Genomic DNA, 19,329 nt, shown 5'->3' with positions numbered 1-19,329 from the left:
ACATGTAAGATAAACCATAAAAATGCATTGTATGTACAGTACGCATCATGTTGATTTATGTATTTACAAAACAAACCATATTTTTATTAATGATTATATTACATGAACAACTCTAGACAACATATTTTTGTTTTGCGTTCTGATGTGACTGTATTGCACATATGCTTGTGCATATCCTACACTCTGTTCTGTCTGTTAACATTCTAAAAATATCTGCTTGGATTTGATTACGATCAAAAGAAACTACACTCTAGTTCCATGCTCTTCTTTAAACCGCAAACTGCGTTCAAGTTGCATTCCGATATGAATAAGGCACATAATATTGTTGGAGGACTAAAGATTTTAACTGGAACAGTTGGTTGATGTCCTGTGATAAACCAATTTCTATTACATTTACTCTCCTGAGATAAGGTAAACATGTTAAGATTTTGTGTTTACTTACTGTGACCATTGAGGGATGTAATATACATTTAGTGCATTAACAAGTGATGAGAACTGAAGACACCACTTGTAAAATGTGGAACCTATGTCACTACGAATGAGAAACCAACGAATGTTCTGCTGCACAGACTGCAAGAATAGATTCCAGGCGCTCTCTTTAGAATATGTCAGTCCAGCATTAGTTACCTGAAAAAATAGTTCATGAACATATCTTAAAAAGTGGAAAAAACTGGAAACATGTTAATCTATTGCAGGAAGATTTCAAAGATATTAACGCATTGCTTTACATATTGTTGGCACTGTACTATGTGACAGCTATGGAAAACATATAGACGTCCATTGCATGTAACGCTCTTAGCTCTTAAACACCTTGGGCCTGATTCATTAGTTATCTTATCTTATCTTAAGCAAATCCACTCTGTGCATGCTCAGAAAAGGGAGATAAGAAGCAAAATCCACTGCGTAAATGAAGAATTTCTTAAGTTAAGATGAAAATTCATCTTAACTTCACTCTTATCTCCCCATTTTTCTTCTTAAAATAAGCATCTTAACTTTTGCACAAGATAAGCTCACTAATGAAATAGGCCTCTTATGTTTAGGAAGACACATTTATAGAACAGCATTCTTGAGCACACAGCATAAACATTGGTTATGTAAATAGTACAAATACATATATTTTATGAAAAAAAGCATTTCAAAATGTTCACTGCTACAGCCCTGGATTATTCTGACGAAATGTTGACACACACATTAGCATACATTATCACCATGTAAACAGAGTAGATGTACTTGTCTTAGGATCCATGTTCTCGTGGATCACTGTATTTTGAGTGTATTTTACATGCAGTTAGTGCAGTGAAACCCCACTGTAGTGCACTCTAGTGCTTGTATGTGAACAACCCCTAAAAGTGAACAAGAAAATGTGTTTAACTGGAGAAAGCTAAAAACTAATTAACAAAATTGTGTGCTGTTTAGTTTTAGCCAGAAAGAGAAGGCCCACACATGAGATTGCTCTCATTTGGTACTGCTGGTGAGAGAGTTATCACATCATTCACTGGGAGAAGTGGTTACAGTGCAGTCTGTTTAAAGATGAATGAGATAATGTATTTGGCTAATTAACATTTCAGAGTCGGAAGAGCTTTTCGCTAGAACCATTTCTTGCCATACTTGTACATTTTGATGCTGAAACGGATATGAAATGTACAGTATTATCAGCAGAAACTTCACATAGTGTACCTCTGCAAAATGTGCTTCACAGCTTTGCTATATATTTTTAATGATACCAATCTGGATATATTACAAATTTAAGGAGAACTGAAATCATCTCCTTTTCTCCATGCTACAAAATTTATTTGCTGTTAATGCCTTTAAATGTAACAAGCCAATGGGCACACAAATGCAGACTAGATCAATCAATGTGATCATTTTTCACCAGATTGGGGAACTCTCAATAGGTGGGGTGGGAATCCAGGTTGACCAGACTCCATTTAGCAACTGTGTAAGATTAGCAGACAACCCCAATGCAATTTGACTGCATCACTGAATCTGATTAGAACTGTGCAATTCGACTCTTTACAGGTGTGGCAAAATTGCTCAGAAACCTGATCATATTGCAATGATACAAGCCACAGTAACAACAGTGAAGGCGACCACATTAGCCAAGGTCTCAAGCAACAACAGAAGAGGCATGATGATAGATTTAGTTTATATTGGTATGCAGTATTCACGTCTCTTGGGATGGCATACGGGGAGCAAGGCAGTTGATGCTGGCAGTCAATAGTTGAGATTTTAGTGTGATCACTGCTAAATAAGAATAGGAACTCTTGCACAGGTGCAGGAGATCCTATTATTCATTGGATTGTGAACTACAGTTATTACGCGGCTTGGAGGTGAACAGGGCGCATAGCTGCTGCACAGCTTGCATTGGTATTAGTTCTTCCACTGCCTGTAACCATTATTAGCATACAGAAAAACAGTGCTTCACTGTGCATGCACTGGTCCCTGAGAAAAGCACAGGCCATGGAAAGATGGACTACATCTCCGCACCAGCCCTGCAAAATTTTATATGGGGCCCAGCAATGTAGGGCCTGATTCATTAGGGCACGCATCTGCCGGTATTGAGCGTATCATCCGCAAAATCCCTCTGTGCATGCTCAGAACAGGCAGATACTTTTTCCTTGCTCTAACGCCCAGAAAGGGCTGTTACTACCCCCTAAGTGAAAGTGGGGTGTTCTGGGCCGGGAACGCTATATTAAATTATTTGTCCCAGGCAAACTGAGCAACAGAAAATATACTTTGTTTTGCTAAATACATAACAAAAAGTACTATTTATTAAAGCCATTAAAAAAAACAGATGCTCTACCTGCAGTTTTTATTCAAACAGAATAGTTGTATGATTATAGATACATATAATAGAATTGAAGGATAGTTTTTTTTACGTGACATTGAATTTAAATTTATAATAAACAGTTTAGCTTGACAGACAATACCTCACTTCTCATGGCATTGGCTATAGTTGCTTGCTGTTCTGATGTAAACAGATGCGACACTGATCCAAAAACAACAAATTCTGTTATGTATACAAGTACTGTAGGATCAATGCCTTCTTCTGTAAGCAAGAGCAGAGTTCTCTGACCCTAGAAAGAGTTATAGTCAGTGTACAGTTAACAGTGATGATAAGATTTACCATTCACAACTATGTATGATGAAAAGTCTTGCTATCAATTTTAAGCATAGACAATGTAACAAGATGTTCAGAAAGACAAATGCTCCATTTCGGAATAGGATCACAGCACCTTATTGTATCTTCATCTCCTACATGTCTGTGTGTCCCCAATCTTGAAGTGACCAGGGTTAAAATAACCTATAGCCAGTAAGTTTACTAGAATCCCAACAGCTGCACAGATTGTGTCAGGATATTAGTTTGCTGATGTTGTGGGAGGTAATGATATGTGGTTATGTTAGGGAGGGCTGGACTTCATATGACAGGGGCAGTGATATGATGTGAGGAGGGAATCAATGGCAACCGAAAACCATAGCCTGAAAGTTATATAATGGAATGAGCAGAGTCACTGATAGTATCTAGCAGTGCTGTGAGGTTCAAATTGATGCAGTAAGATTGTGGTCAAGCACACCTCTATAGGAATTTCATACATTAAACATATTTCTATATATAGTATAGTTATGAGTTCCTAACAAATATGCTCTTTAAATCTCATAGGCATCACTGAAACATTTTCACTTTTCCACATCAAAACAACATTTTAAATTGGTGGATTACAACATTGTAATCCACAGATTTAACATCGTAACTACATTATTTATTGAAATAATTTAAAACATATATAAATATAAACATACAAATATCTCCTATATATAAAAAAAAAAATAAGACTATACTGTCATATGTATATGGTAGATTCTAAACTAATATTACCAAACAGCATGATAATATATAGAACAAAAATATAATATCACATGACACAAATTCAGAACTGTATAGGACACAAAATTCATAATAGCATAATTTATAGTGTACAATTTTCTAGGGACATCAGTCACTGTACAGTAGTTGATCCACCACCCACTTAAGTGTATGTATATGCCAACATTATCAAAATTAGGTATGTCTAGACACATGTGGAAAATTAGTCACATTCTACCCTTCATGTAGGTCACTATATACTGTAGAACTTGATCAGGCATCCACTTTAGTGCATGTGGGCAAAGGTGGAATGTATGATACTTTCAACCTTACATGGGGGGAGACAAAGCAGTCATCCATTTAATAAAGATACCAGTTAAAGGATTATATGACCTTGTTTGTATATTTGATAATAAAATCCCTTCCACAATATTATATAATTCATAGATTGAGTGGCTTTTGGTTTTTTTCTCATTTGTATATATTACCTATGCAAGCCTATGCATATAGGACCTGAATCATCTTCGGACATAAGTCATTTGTGTGGCGTATCTTGTGTGAAACAGCAATTTATGCAATTTATGTCCGAACGCAAATGACACTTAGAACTGCCTACAACTACAAGGGCGGTAAGTGGAAGACGGACATAGGCAATGTACAGTAAGGACATGTTAAAGCTGGTGTGGCTGATTCAAGTTCTCAGTTCCTCTTAAGTATTTGTTTTTCAGCCGTATCATTTGCATCAGCTACAGGCATTTATAAGTGCTGACTGATAGTGATGACTGTCACAGGGTCGTCTTTCTATTAAAAACCACATGTATGTATGCTACTAAATAGCATTAACAACATCCTAATTTATGTATTTAATGTTAAAAAAAAAATTTTTTAAAATCACATATTATTAATGTTGATAGTATTGAGCATTGTTAATTTATTTTATAGATTTTTTTTTTTACATGCATTCTGATGGGACTTTATATGGCACATATGCAGGTCAGTCCTAAGATGAATCAGATCCATAATCTCTATGTGAACTCTTTAACTACATATTGACCCAAACAATATAGTATAGAATTGTGCCTACCAAAGTAATGGTAGCTATGCTATGCTAATTTGCCACACATATCTTTTCCTGTTGCACCATATACTACTCTCCCTCTGCAGTTTACCAAAGATATATAAGATTTTATGGGAACATTGCAAAACTGGGGCAGGGATTCCAGTTCTTGGAAATATATTTTACTAACAGCTTTATAAAGAATGTACTCTACTTTATTTCATTTTGATTGACACATTATTGTAGTAGATTAATTTGAACTGAGAATATTAGTAGCACCTGCGGAAAAGAGAGCTCATGATTGTCAATAATCAGTTTTTAACTCTACACAATATGAAAATCACTGGTGTGTTATTCCAATGTCATTTATTAGTGTGTACGGAGATTTTTATTGACATAAATTTTTAACATCAATGGACTTATGAAAAGTTGATTTTATTTTGACCCTAAAATGATAAATCATGTCAATTGTTAAAAGAGATGGGGGTGTTTTTGTGTTGCTTACCTTCAAGCCAGCTTTCACATAGCAATCTACAAGCTGGGATTTAAGGTTTCTGTTTCGCTGCTCCTCATCCACTGTTTTAATATGTGAGCCCAGCTGGACCACATTGAATCCGGCGAGGTGTGATGCAAGCTGAGCTATTGCAGTACTATATCGGGGACAGCCCTCTCCACACAGTAGTGTATGTGCACTTCCCTGAGAACTCCAGAGATTACGAGCCAAGCGGCATAGCAGAATAATTGCACACTGTAGAGAATTATAACAATTAAATCAATGCCACAGAAAATGATAGCACACCTTGGTGCATATCAGTGAAACAAACAGCATTAAAGCATATTTAAAGGGGAACTTCACCTACAGCTATTTTTCTCTTTCACTTATACTCATTTCTTTTTATTGCCACACATAAATTCTATTGTCATAACCATGGGCAAAGAAAATATACAAATTTACCTAGAAGACAATGTCGTTTGGAGGTGGAGTAAAGACAGCAGGAAATTTCCAGTTTGCACCTCATCTTGTAAAGAGACTATACCTAGATTGTAATCCTTTCCTTTGCGTAAAATAACAGACTGTCCAAGTCCCTAAGTGTTAGACGGCATTCTTGTTTATTATAAAAGCAAAGAAATGTAACATTATTGTTTTCTCAACTTCCTGAATTCTCTGATTAGTGACAGTTTCTGTGTGAACGCGTGTGCCAGCCCCTCTGCCAGGATCCTTTGCATAAAATAATTGCATAAAACTCGGTAAGTCACCAAGACACGCTAGAGAATGCTTGTATTTTTTTCTAAAAAAAGTGAAGTATCAATATTTTTACAGATTTCGAACTGCATTTGATCTAAAGTTGTTTAAAAATAAACAAGGTATGTATAAAGATAATATATGTAAAACCTTGTGTTGGTTATATATGTATAACACACATCAATGATCAATGGAGAATCTCCATTGACTTTTCCCTTTGGCATCTATGCCAGTGGAGGCTATTAATGTAATGTAGTGGGGGATGTAGTGGGGGGGTATTAAAATAATAATGTAATTAATGTAATGTGTAGGGAAGGGTCTTAATGTAATATGTGTTTGGGTATTAATGTAATGTGGGTGCTAATGTAGGCTATTCATGGAATGTAAGGGAGTTATTAATATAATGTGAGTAGAAGAGGCTGTTAATGTAATGTGAGATCTTTATTACTTTTATTTATAAAGCGCTGACATATTACACAGGACTGTACATTGAGAGAAGCAGGACACAAACAAATTACATACAATGACATGGAAAAGAAGGTAACAATGTTATTTTCCCAAATTAGCTTAGAATTTAAGACGTGTGGGGAACAGTTGATACATAAGTTAGAGAAATAACAATTGTAGTTGCTTGTGGGGAAAGAGGGTGTGGCTATTGTTAGGCAGACATGAAACATGAACTAGTCAATGCAGAAATCCCGAAACAGTAAGCAACTAGCAACCATAACTGTCCTTCAACATTTATCATAGTTGGGAGTCTCTTCTCTGCTGTTTCTAGAAGAGGCTTTTGCTTTAATGCTGCACAGGTAATCTCTTATCTGTCAATATGGAGTAACTGTGTGTAGCCCAGTGTTTTTCTTTAGTATCATTGCTCGCTGCTGGAAAAAGAGTCAGGACAGTTCTTCGTCATATTCGATAGTAGCTGCTGTCACTAATGAGGATCACCATGGGAGGAATAAAGATGGCCACAAGGGGGGAAGGGAGCCTGTTTATTACATGTCAATAGTGGTAACAATGGCACTAGTTTGGCCTATTTATTAAATGTGGGCGATTTATACTTAGTTTTAGGGCTGGTCCAGGAGGAACAGTAGCTAAGCATTTTCCATACAGGGGCCCAATTTTCCAGAACCCAGCCGTGCAACAACAGAGCTTAAGACAACAGGTAGTCAAAGCTGCAGAACAGGTAGGAAAAAGCAACAAAGTGTGTCAGTAGTCCCGATTCTTATGAGTACACCTTTACCACTCTCCCTTTGTCACCTATGCCCCCCACCATTCCTCCTATTATCAGAAATGAAATATCAAAATTAAACTGGGGTAAAAGTGGGGCACCACTTATGGGGGAGTAGCGCCTGATGGGAAGGATGGGGTGGCTACTTGGGCACCCAGGGACACGTGCCGGGCCTGGTTGGGTGGGTTAGTAGATGTTATAATGGAGAGTGGGAGGGCATGTGTATATAGGTGATGGAGGGTTAGGGGCATATGTCACAAGGTAGGGAGGGTGGAGGGCATAATGTGTGAAAAGGAGAGGTGGGGGGACATAATGTGACCAGGGAAGAGGTAGGTGAGGAAGGAACACGCAAGTCTCCACTGCATGTGCAATTTACATTATGCAGCATGCCACACACCTGCAGTGTAGGATATGCAACTTTATGTTTTGTTTGACATGTAGTCAAGACTCATATGTGGGGTAAAGACCCATAGCATTTGTACAGCTCACGATCTGTCATGATTCCAGGTAAAATATGGTGGATTCTTGTGACAGCCAAAGCTAGCACAGGTATAACTGAAGCACCAGCGTGTACGGAGATTTGGGCTTCCCGGCCAGAACACTCTGCCCTATCCTTTGGTCAGACGCACTGATAACAACTGGTGATGAAGCTCAATCAGTATGTAGCAGAAAGATCAGTAAAGCCAGGACCTGGTAAAAGAACTGTCAGTGAAACTGCAAATAACAAATATGAGGTAAGTCAGAACAAACCAGAATCAGAAACCAGTGAAGCAGCAGGGAACATAAAGTTGAGTAAGAAATAAAGGGGAAGTGGAGTAGCCAAGCTATAGTCAGAACCAGGAATTACTGTAGACTGTCAGAACAGCAACAGAGATGAAAATGCAGGAGCAGAATGCTAGAGGCAGGAGACCTGATGCTCTGGCACTGAATAGTGCCAGAGTATTGTTCAATGAGAAGCAAGAAGGGAGGAGGATGCTGGGTTCTGGGCGCCGTCGGATTGGTAAGTTGTTGGGGTTTTTTTCGTCCCCTGTCCACGGCACGCCTGTGACAGCTCCGCGGCACCCCTGGGAGCCACGGCGCACACTTTGGGAACCTAGATTCTAATATCTTGCAATCATACACTATTCCATATATTCCACACAATGAAATTGCTGTACCTACAATTATCAGCTGCCCAGAGCGAGGAACTGGCTCTCTGCCTCTGCCAACTGCCTGGATCCAAGAACTAGTAGTACCTGTCTGGGGTTATCAGGAGCACAGAGCCAGGAACTAACACAGAACCTGTATTCACCAACTGCCTGGATCCAAGGACTAGCAGTACCCGTCTGGGGTTATTAGGTGCACAGAGCCAGGAACTAACACAGAACCTGTATTCACCAACTGCCTGGATCCAAGAACTAGTAGTACCTGTCTGGGGTTATCAGGTGCACAGAGCCAGGAACTAACACAGAACCTGTATTCACCAACTGCCTGAAACCAAGAATTATCACATGGTTGTATCCATTAATATATATATCCATCAACAGCTACAATTGTTATTACACTATTGTTACCCCACTCCTTTAGATTGTAAGCTCATTTGGGCAGGGTCAACCTTACCTTCTGCTTTATGTAATTGTATGCTATTAGTTTGTATCACGATCCCTTGAATGTATAGAGCTTTATAAACAAAAAAAGATAATAATAAGAGTAATACTAGTCCATTTGTAAAACATTATATGTAAGCTGGCCATGCAGAATATGTGGTGAAAGCAATACATTAAAAAACAGTAAACAGTTAAAAAAAAAACCACACTCTATGGAGACGCTTCATACAAAGCTAATCTATGTATGCATTGAACTCTAAAGCAAAAGGAAATGCTGAAATATTGTGCTTATACAGAGATGTTATGCAATTTCACAGTAGCATTTACTTGGAGTGTTTTTTTTATTATTTCTTAACAAAGAGGTATTGACTGTTCTGCCTACCAGCAACAACGTGAAGAACGGTACCTCACTATAATTATTAGTATGGTGCACAAGTTCTATCGGGCTATCTCAAGAAATGAATACTGAAATGTTATGATACAACATGAAATAATATACACATATGTGGTGCTATGGCTGTGACATAAATGTAAACCTACATGAAAACTTGTAGTCTTCAAAAATTGCTTAAAAACATGACTTCTAATAAGCAAATATAAGAGAAATAATACAGTGCAGCACCAATTAAAACAGTGTTTAAAGATAAATAGCAGCATATAGAAATGTGTCTCTTCAAATAAAACTGCTTTTTCAACAAGTTAATCATTCAACAAAGGATTTGTGTAAGGGAAATAGATCAATATGTCTGTTGCTCAAGTTAGCTGTTCTTTTCAGCAAGCACACAATGATCCCTTCAATAATTAATGAGCCAGCCTATGAATGACAGGCGAACAAGTCACAGCAACCGACCTGATAAAATGTGATGCTCATTCTGGGATTCACTTTGTTGTATTCTCTCAGCGCCTCTGTTAGCAACTGCTTCACATGGACTAAATCAAACGTTTGCAGGTACCCATCTAGGATGTGAGTGGTGCTGCTGGGCTTCTCACTTCTCCTGAACAAATTCATGTCTTGCTGTCTGGCTGCAGTAGTTATTAACCCACCATCATCCTCTACAATGTTACTAAAGAAGGGCTGCTGAGACCTCAGGATTAGCTCTACCTGCAATACATTTTAACATAAGTGTTTTAACAAATACTGCAATACCAAATCTATCGTAAACCATACATTAGATTTTATTACACTTTTTTTTTTAATATAAAAATAACAGCATTTTCAAGTTTATAAAACATGTGAACAAGTTGTTGAAAAAAAAATCTCACACATCGAAAATCTGCCTCTAGTCTCCTGCCTGTTTATATTTATATTAAGGTGGGGACTGTTCTCTCCAAATAGTGTGGGTCTCATTTTCGAGGCACTTTTGATGTGCACGCAAAATCGCTTGGCACCGGATGATCTGTTCCTGAATGAGAACGGCAAGGAAGTATCCTCTGCATGCCACACAGCCACTTACATTGCTTGCCTGAGAAGTTGGCATGTTCCACCGAAGTGCAACATTGAGATGCACAATGAGACCCATTAAAATTATAGGGTGAGATTTGAAGACCGTTACTTCTGTGAAGGTGCTAAATTCAACTCCTTAGTTTACAGAGTGTAAACTACTAGGCTCACTTGAGTGCCCACTGTATAATTTTCTAAGAATGCCCTCACTTTGCCCACTCCTCCATCAATGTATGCCAACTTCTGTTCTTTGTAAATATCTATGTATGTGGATCCATTGTGGCACCTTATAAATAAAAGATCATAATAAAAATGTCATAAATTACACTATCTTGCTCTGCAATCCTATGTGCTGTGCACCACTTGCACAGATTGCCCAAGTCCAAAATGTATTTTGCCATACATTACCTGTGTTGTGTAATACAAATGTATATACCGTTTGTGCTGACCATAGGATATATGAGATCAACATTTTAAATAGTAAAATCTAGAATAAATATTTTTAAGCTAAGTACACTAGTAAAACACACTCCAACTCACCTTATCATATCTGCTCATGCATATTAATAGAGCCAACCACATACACACTGATACACAATACCCAGGGCCACCGAGAGGGGGGGGGAGCGGGTACTAATTACCCGGGCCTGGGCATGTCAGGGGGCCCGGGCCCTCGCGCCGACGTGGTTTTTTTTTTATTATTATTATTTTTTTCAAAACTAAAACCATACTCGCGTGATTGCGTCGCCGGCGTGCCTCCTCTATGCTGCTCTGTGCTCTATTGCTCCAGGCTGACTGAATGCCGGGTGTGACATCATCATGTCACGCCCAGCATTCAGTCAGTCTGGAGCAATGGAACACAGAGCTGCAGAGAAGACAAGAAGGAAGAGAGAAGTAAAGGTAAGTTAAGGGAGGAAAACGGGGGGGGTTAAAAAACGGGGGGGGGGGGGGCAGCATGACACAAAGGGGTTAAAGAAAGGAGGGACAATAGCAGCATGACACAAAGGGGTTAAAGAAAGGAGGGACAATAGCAGCATGACACAAAGGAGTTAAAGAAAGGAGGGACAATAGCAGTATGACACAGGGGTTAAAAAAAGAGGGACAATAGCAGTATGACACAAAGGGGTTAAAGAAAAGAGGGACAATAGCAGTATGACACAGAGGGGTTAAAAAAGAGGGACAATAGCAGCATGACACAAAGGGGTTAAAGAAAAGAGGGACAATAGCAGTATGACACAGAGGGGTTAAAAAAGAGGGACAATAGCAGCATGACACAAAGGGGTTAAAGAAAAGAAGGACAATAGCAGCATGACACAAAGGGGTTAAAGAAAGGAGGGACAATAGCAGTATGACACAGAGGGGTTAAAAAAAGAGGGACAATAGCAGCATGACACAAAGGGGTTAAAAAAAGAGGGACAAAAGCAGCATGGCACAGGGGGTTAAAGAAAAGAGGGACAAGCAGCATGGCACAGGGGGTTAAAGAAAAGGACAAGCAGCATGGCACAGGGGGTTAAAGAAAGGGGCAAAGGCAGCATGGAGGGCGCAGTGTGATCATAAGGGGGCATAGCGTGGTGATGATAACGGGGCACAGTAATGTGTGTGTGATCGCACGGAGCTTTTGGCAATGTAGTGTGTGTGAGGTAGATAGTGGCTAATTAATGGCTGCTATTTTGTTTGCGGGGTAATGGGAATACTATTTTAATGTTGGGGCTGGAGGAAGGTCTAAATATTAATAATGGATGTTATTGATTTAACGGTGGGGCTGGCTGTAATTTTCTAAATGTAGCCATTTTTTTTCCAAATAGGTCCTCCGACATTCCATGATCCACACAAGCCGCAACTAAAGAAATCTGCAGCCACATGTGGTAAAAGTGAGAAGAACAGGTAGGACAGAGCAGCATAGTGTGTGAAATGTTGTGATTCTAGTAGGGACAATGTCAATGTTTGGTGAGTCCAGTGGGCGCAGGCCATGACTGAACTCTTTGTGTGCACACTGCATTCTTCCTATACTACACAAGGGTGCTAGATGTCCTGAAAGTCAGGAATGCTTGGACAAATGTCACGCTCCGTGGAATTCAGGACCTATTGATTTTATTGTGCTAGCCACGCCCCAACGGCACATTGCCACGCCCCCAATTGTGCGAACATACACACAAATTTTTTTTTGCTTACTCGACTATAAGGGGGGGCCCCATGAATTTGTTGTACCAAGGCCCTGAATTCCTCTTGGCAGCCCTGACAATACCATGAAAACATACAAACATTCTCAGACTCAGTTTCCACCCTTCCATTCATAAATATTTGAATATCAATACTTGACTTTTCCCTTGTATGTCTTGGTTGGTCTTTATCGCCCCATGGCCTCTTCTTACACATAGGAGTCTCGATCTCCCTCGATTGGCTTGAAGCTAGTGCTTTCACCCTATATCCCATGCCTCAAGGGGGAATGGTTACATGGCTGTTCCTCTCCAGCTCCAGAGGGATCCACTTTATAGCCCCTAGCCCTATAGTAAAATACCTAGAGCGTACACCCCCAAAGCTATTAGGGAGTAGACAGGCATACATTCTGTGTAACCATCTCAGGGAAAATGTGTTTATCAATTCTAGCACTAAAGACTGGAGACTAGTACTTTCAGCCCTCACCCCAGAGCTCCTGGAGTCTGCTAGACTCAAGCAGGAACCAGAAAAATCTGGTTTATAGCTAGTATCCACTATGCAATGTTGCAGGTTGGAACTTGGGGGTTTAATTATAATCCAGCTCCACACTGCATTGTAGTAGATGAGGACCATTTCTTGGTGCCATTTTTGCTAAGCATACAACCACACTAGACTTAAGCTGGGAGGGCTAATGCTTCATTTAATTATTTGTGCTATTTTTATATTTTTTTATTTTCTTCTCTTTTTATCTACAGGTTACTAAGAATTACCATTGTAATTTTTCCACAGCAAGCGTCATTTCACACTATTTCTCACCACTCATCGCTAAATCGATCACACAATCGCTTAACTGCTGGTCACAGGACGACCAGTATTTTATTATCTACTCCTGCAATGAGAGGCCATCAGCACATATGAAATGGTTGGTGCATTTAGTAAAAACAACCCAAACTCCACAAGTTACAGAAAGAGATTTCATATGTATTCTGCATCACACTAAATACAACTAATGTATTTACTTGCCCCAGTGAATCTAAAGACATTTTTCCAATCTTGAAAATGATCTCATGAAATCTTTTGCAGTTACACTATACTCTACCTGTTCTTCATTTATAAACACTTTCTGTACTGCAATGGTTAGCTCCTGTACAAATCTGCTATAGTCTACAGAACTTGACATTCTCTGCCCAAAGACCCAGTCACATTCGTGTCTCCAAAGCAGCAGGAGCTTGTCAGTTGTAGTCCCTCCATCCAGTGAAAGGCAGATATTCCTGTGAATTAAACACATATTCCTGGATATTAATTTTATTTAAAAAACAAATAGCAGATTACTGTGCATTTATAAGTAAAATGTTGGGCAGAGAAATTACATATTTTAGATGCCTCTTAAGGTCCAAACAGTTGACTCTCTCTCCTCTTCGGGGTGGGCTTTTGCAAACTTCATGCAAAGTTGTTAAGGACCTTCCCATTTATCCTCCCACCCACCCCACATCATCATCATGTTGGGCCTGATTCATTAAGGAAAGTTAAGTAAAAAAAAAAATGAGTAAGTAGTCTGGACTAAACCATATTACAATGCAAGGGGTGCAAATTAATTTTCTATTTTGCACATAAGTTAAATACTGTCAGTTTTTCATGTAGCACACAAATATCAATTTAAATGTCAGTGTACAAATAAGCTATGAAGTATTTGTGTGCTACATGAAAAAACAGACAGTATTTAACTTATGTGCAAATTAGAAAACTAATTTGCACCCCTTGCATTGTAACATGGTTTTGTCCAGGAGACTACTTACTCAACTTTTTCACTTAACGGTCCTGATTCATCAAGGAAAGTTATCAGTAAGTTTCAGCGACCTTTGGATAAAGTCTCCCTCAATCAAGATGGCAGAACTAGTCTTCTGTAGGCATCAATTGGCCTTTTTGCAGCTATCCTGAATGTAATCTATCTCCCACCCTGGCTTCTTTATGTTTACTGAGGATAACCTGATACCCAGAGTCATCTGTGGACTATGTTTTGTAATTCTTGTTAAGGGCTAGTCCTACCTTCTTATCAGCATAGTTACATGAACTTTGCCTTGCAGATATTCTCTCCACCCTGACTTCTGTTTAAGGACCCTATGTTGCAGAGATCTATCCTTGCATGTTATTGCTCTTGTATGACAGTATTCACTCCAACTCAGTCTGTAGTTTCTAGTTATTGGTCTCTGATAATCTTCATGAACTGTCTTTTACTTTAGAACACTATAACTTTTCTTGTGCTGTTGTTGATCTGTTTAACACTATTTCATCATGGGAGTTCTACTAGCATTATTGGGGCAGCACAGTGGCTAAGTGGTTAGCACTTCTGCCTCACAGCGCTGGGGTCTTGAGTTCAATTCCCGACCATGGCCTTATCTGTGTGGAGTTTGTATGTTCTCCCTGTGTTTGTGTGGGTTTCCTCCGGGTGCTCCGGTTTCCTCCCACACTCCAAAAACATACTAGTAGGTTTATTGACTGATGTCAAAATTGACCCTAATCTCTCTCTCTCTGTCTGTGTGTGTATGTATGTTAGGGAATTTAGACTGTAAGCTCCAATGGGGCAGGGACTGATGTGAATGAGTTCTCTGTACAGCACTGCGGAATCAGTGGCGCTATATAAATAAATGTTGATGATGATGATTGAAATGGTGACATAAATTTGTTGCAAAACACAACTTACTTTCAACTTTGCCTTCTTACCCCAGTAATGAGTTTTGGTTATTCTTTCAAAGAGCAATTAAGTCACTACATTGCTATAGAAGTGTGTGTCATTTCATTGTCTGGTGATAATGAACATTTGTATACATTAAACTGGGAAAGTTTCCTGCCAATTTCCCTCTGGAAAAGTAAGGACAGGACATCTTTCTCATCAAAAATAACTTAAAAACAGTTGTAATTGCTCATCGTGTGCATTGGGTGAAACATAATGTAATGATTTTTACTGTGATGACAGGAAAAAGTACATCAGTAAGTGTAACCCTAGTTAATACAATGAAAATACATGAGAGCTCATCAGTCCTGCGGAAAAAGCTGAGTGGTTTGCAATGAAACAAGGACATTTTGGACAGACCTAGACTAACAAGGGCAGAAACTGCAAGTTCATCTTAAAATTCTTGTGATTGATCATCACACTGAAATGCAGCGGTGAACAGGATAGACAAGCGCAAATCAGCCTTTTCTAGTAATTGTCACATATAGCCATAGGACTGACATTTTTACTTATAGTGGTGCTGGCAAGACTTAGCATTATGAATCACATCATTCCATGACATGTCACTGCTATGCAATTTTTAAACAGCTTTTACAAGTAGCACAAATTGCTGACACAACAATAACTGTTCAAGGAGATGAACTAATGGTCCTTTTAAATGAGGACGGCCATCGTGTAACATCTTTGCATTTCCATTACCTGAATATTTTTGCAAGGTCTCGAAGTGTAAATATGTAGTGACAGCGCTGAGACGTCCCCAGGAACACCGTCCTCAGTCTCTCCTGAAGCTCTATTGAAACTTTAGTGATAGCAATGATTAATTCCTGGAGGGGCTCAGCAGCCACAGCACCTTTACTGCCAGCCTGAAATCACAGTAGAATAAGTCAATGCCAATAATGACCAGAAAGGAAATCAATAAGTGCTCAGCTTACCTTTCAACTGGTAGTGTGGTTACACTAAATAATACATGGAACATTTATGATGTTCTGTAACTGCAATGTGCTAAAGGGAAAAATGTATACAATTATTGGAGCTTATTTTTATATTTCTATAAATCTTCAGTAAATGGGCATAACTCAGTCTGAACAGAAAGCCTTATAGCTCTTCATATTCCTTTTATTAAAGTTGATTTGTCAGATTTATAAGTCTGAAAAAATCATCCATTCATCAAAAAACAAGGCTAATCTACTCCTTTCTATACAAATACCACAGTACAGTAAAAGTACAAATTGCTGCTGCCCCAGGTCATCAGCTGGGTACAAGAATATACATGGGGCAGCACAGTGGCTTAGGGGTTAGCACTTCTGCCTCACAGCATTGGGGTCATGAGTTCAATTCCCAACCATGGCCTTATCTGTGTGGAGTTTGTATGTTCTCCCTGTGTTTGCATGGGCTTCCTCCGGATGCTCCGGTTTCCTTCCACACTCCAAAAAACATACTAGTAGGTTAATTGGCTGCTATAAAAAATAAATAACAAAATATTAACCCTAGTCTCTGTCTGTGTGTGTGTGTGTGTGTGTGTGTGTGTGTGTGTATATTATGGAATTTAGACTGTAAGCTCGAAAGGAGCAGGGACTGATGTGAATGAGTTCTTTGTACAGCGCTCTGGAACCAGTGGCGCTATATAAATAAATGGTGATGATGATACATGAACAACGCAACTCTGGCATCACCATGATCCTGCATATAACCATGAGTGAGTCCTTATTCACCTCTGATATATGGGAGAGGGCAGAATGGAGAAGGAGGCATTACCAGGAGGACTATTCTCCTCTTAGAGCAGAGTGTGAGCTCATTAGAATAAAAGACTGCACATCTGACATAAGTACTGTAGGCACTGGAGAAAAAAACTACAACTTGCAATTCTCTACTGAATTGTGAAACATGCCTAGTGATGACAGGTCCTATTTATTACATGTATTACCCATTAGGTGTCTTGTTCTGTCAAGGCAAAATTAAATATAAGCAGTAAAATACCCCTCATGGCCATATTTTGTGAAAAATAGTAACATACTGATTTTAGATATGGGAGCACACACTCTTCACCAACAAGAAGAGCTGAAAACAAAACACTGTATTGAGCTACGTAATGTTCTGGTTTAATGTCCCTTTAAATATGATCAAAAGTTGCCTTGTGTCTTATAACATCCTGTCCTGAATTCCGCTCAGTGATGTAATCTGTTTTATCTTAGCACATACATTTTGAGTGCTGTAGCTGAAAGCTTCAAACAAAAGTGGAATATTTACAAAATAGCAAAATGTGTCTTTTTAATAAAAACCTATATCGGCAGCACAGTGATAAATTCATAAAGTAATAAAGGATAAGTACACCTTAGAATGACTTCTTTATCTGAAACTACTGGGTTAGAACAACCAAGGTCCTTTCTCACAAATCCTTGCAGATGATAACTCTATACTGCCATCTGGGCAGTTTTTATGCTGTCCTGCAAAATCTGCAGCCTCATACCCTGTTTAACTGTCAGAATAATGCAACTACCCAGACCTTGGTGTGTATGCCTAGTGTTTACAGTTAGAAAAGGAGTGCTTAATATTATCAGAATGAGACTTTCTGTTTTGTAGATATTTTATTATTAAAAAACACATCCCCACATAGAAACATGAGTAAAGAAGTTAGAATCAAGGAGAAAAATGACATACTCAATACAACAAATAATGAGCCAAATAAAGAATACCACCTTAGGTGCAATGCTAATATTTGTAAAGAATCTAAAATGCTGACATACGGTTACCTTAAGAAGGTTGTCATGGGAACTTTCCAGACTAGTGAAACATATCCACTGTTTGAGTCGGTTTTAAAAATGTACAAAAAGCAAATGTTAAAGACATAGCAGATATCAGAGCAGGGTTTCCCAAACCCAGTCCTCAGGGCTCCCTAACAGTGCAGGTTTTCCAGATCACATGTGACATAATTAGGACCACCTGTGGATCTGTTACAATGTGTCAGTCAGTAATGAATACACCTGTGCTCCAGCAAGGAGATATAGAAAACCTGCACTGTTAGGGAGCCCTGAGGACTGGGTTTGGGAAACCCTGTATTAGAGGCTTCTGCAATTAGAGAATTACAAATTATATATTAATGCCCATGAATTAAAAGTAAAACAAATGAATTAAGCCACAAAAGGACACTGGTTTTTACATACACTTTGGAGCCGATTCAATTCAGCCATGTTAGTCTAGGAATAGCACTGCGCTATTATTATTACTTTTAATATTGTCATTTTAACCCAGAGTTTTGCTTGCAGTCCCGAGGGCTGCAAGCAAAAATCAGCATTAGAATTACCGTACTAACGGTAATACTGCGCACTTTTACCGTAGTAACGATAATAATGAGTAGGCCGCGTTATTCCTAGAATAACATGGCCGAATTGAATCGCCCCCTTTAAGTGCAAATACTAAAATATTTTTTTTAATATATGCTTGAAAGGGGTTTAATCCTAAATATGTCACTAGATTTTACAGTCACTTGTGAAGCACTGCAATTACTTCATTATGACAGGCCATTAACTAATATCTTGTACGCTATTTGCTTACAAAGAGCACGCGATTAGCTGAACTGCTGCGATAGTGTCCTTTTTCCTAAACATTCCACTAATGAAAGAAAGAAGACAGGTACCTTGTGTTCTGTCACTCCTGGCACAAAGTGAGCGTTCAGTATGCTGCTGAATATTCCAAGCTGTTCACTGTGACTAGAAGAATAAAACATAAGGCAAATCAATCTACTTATACCTGTGATGTGTAAAATGTATGTTAATTGTATTTAACTTTAAATGTATCAAAACATTAAACAAATAACATTAAGCACCTCCAAATAATCTCTGGTAAATCAAAAATCAAATCTTTTTAACCTAGACAGCCTGCCAAAGACCTGTTAAAAAATCTTTCTTACAGCAGGGACTCAGGTCAAAGAATCAAGGAGAGTATCCTGGTGTATTCTTTAATATAGTTGAGCCCCTTATTTACATTATTTCAAGAAAAAAACCCACACAAACAGTGGGAGAAC

The 19,329-nt window shown here is 38.7% G+C and overlaps 1 protein-coding gene across 1 annotated transcript in view; it reads right to left on the bottom strand.

The window, feature by feature from the left end:
* Positions 1–19,329, bottom strand: part of LOC142139871 (uncharacterized) — a 481,886-nt gene that overhangs the window by 233,167 nt on the left and 229,390 nt on the right. The window contains exons 59-65 of the mRNA XM_075197730.1: positions 18,943–19,015; positions 16,008–16,171; positions 13,677–13,848; positions 9,830–10,081; positions 5,428–5,670; positions 2,931–3,077; positions 443–627 (exon numbers count right to left, since the gene is read on the bottom strand). Coding sequence (XP_075053831.1) covers positions 443–627; positions 2,931–3,077; positions 5,428–5,670; positions 9,830–10,081; positions 13,677–13,848; positions 16,008–16,171; positions 18,943–19,015 — 1,236 coding nt within the window. The remainder of the gene's footprint in view (positions 1–442; positions 628–2,930; positions 3,078–5,427; positions 5,671–9,829; positions 10,082–13,676; positions 13,849–16,007; positions 16,172–18,942; positions 19,016–19,329) is intronic.

The sequence above is a fragment of the Mixophyes fleayi genome, chromosome 2 (genome assembly GCF_038048845.1).
Source record: "Mixophyes fleayi isolate aMixFle1 chromosome 2, aMixFle1.hap1, whole genome shotgun sequence".
In the NCBI taxonomy this organism is placed as follows: Eukaryota; Metazoa; Chordata; class Amphibia; order Anura; family Limnodynastidae; genus Mixophyes; species Mixophyes fleayi.
Note: the sequence above shows the minus strand (reverse complement) of the source record. Positions and strands in the feature narration are given on the sequence as shown.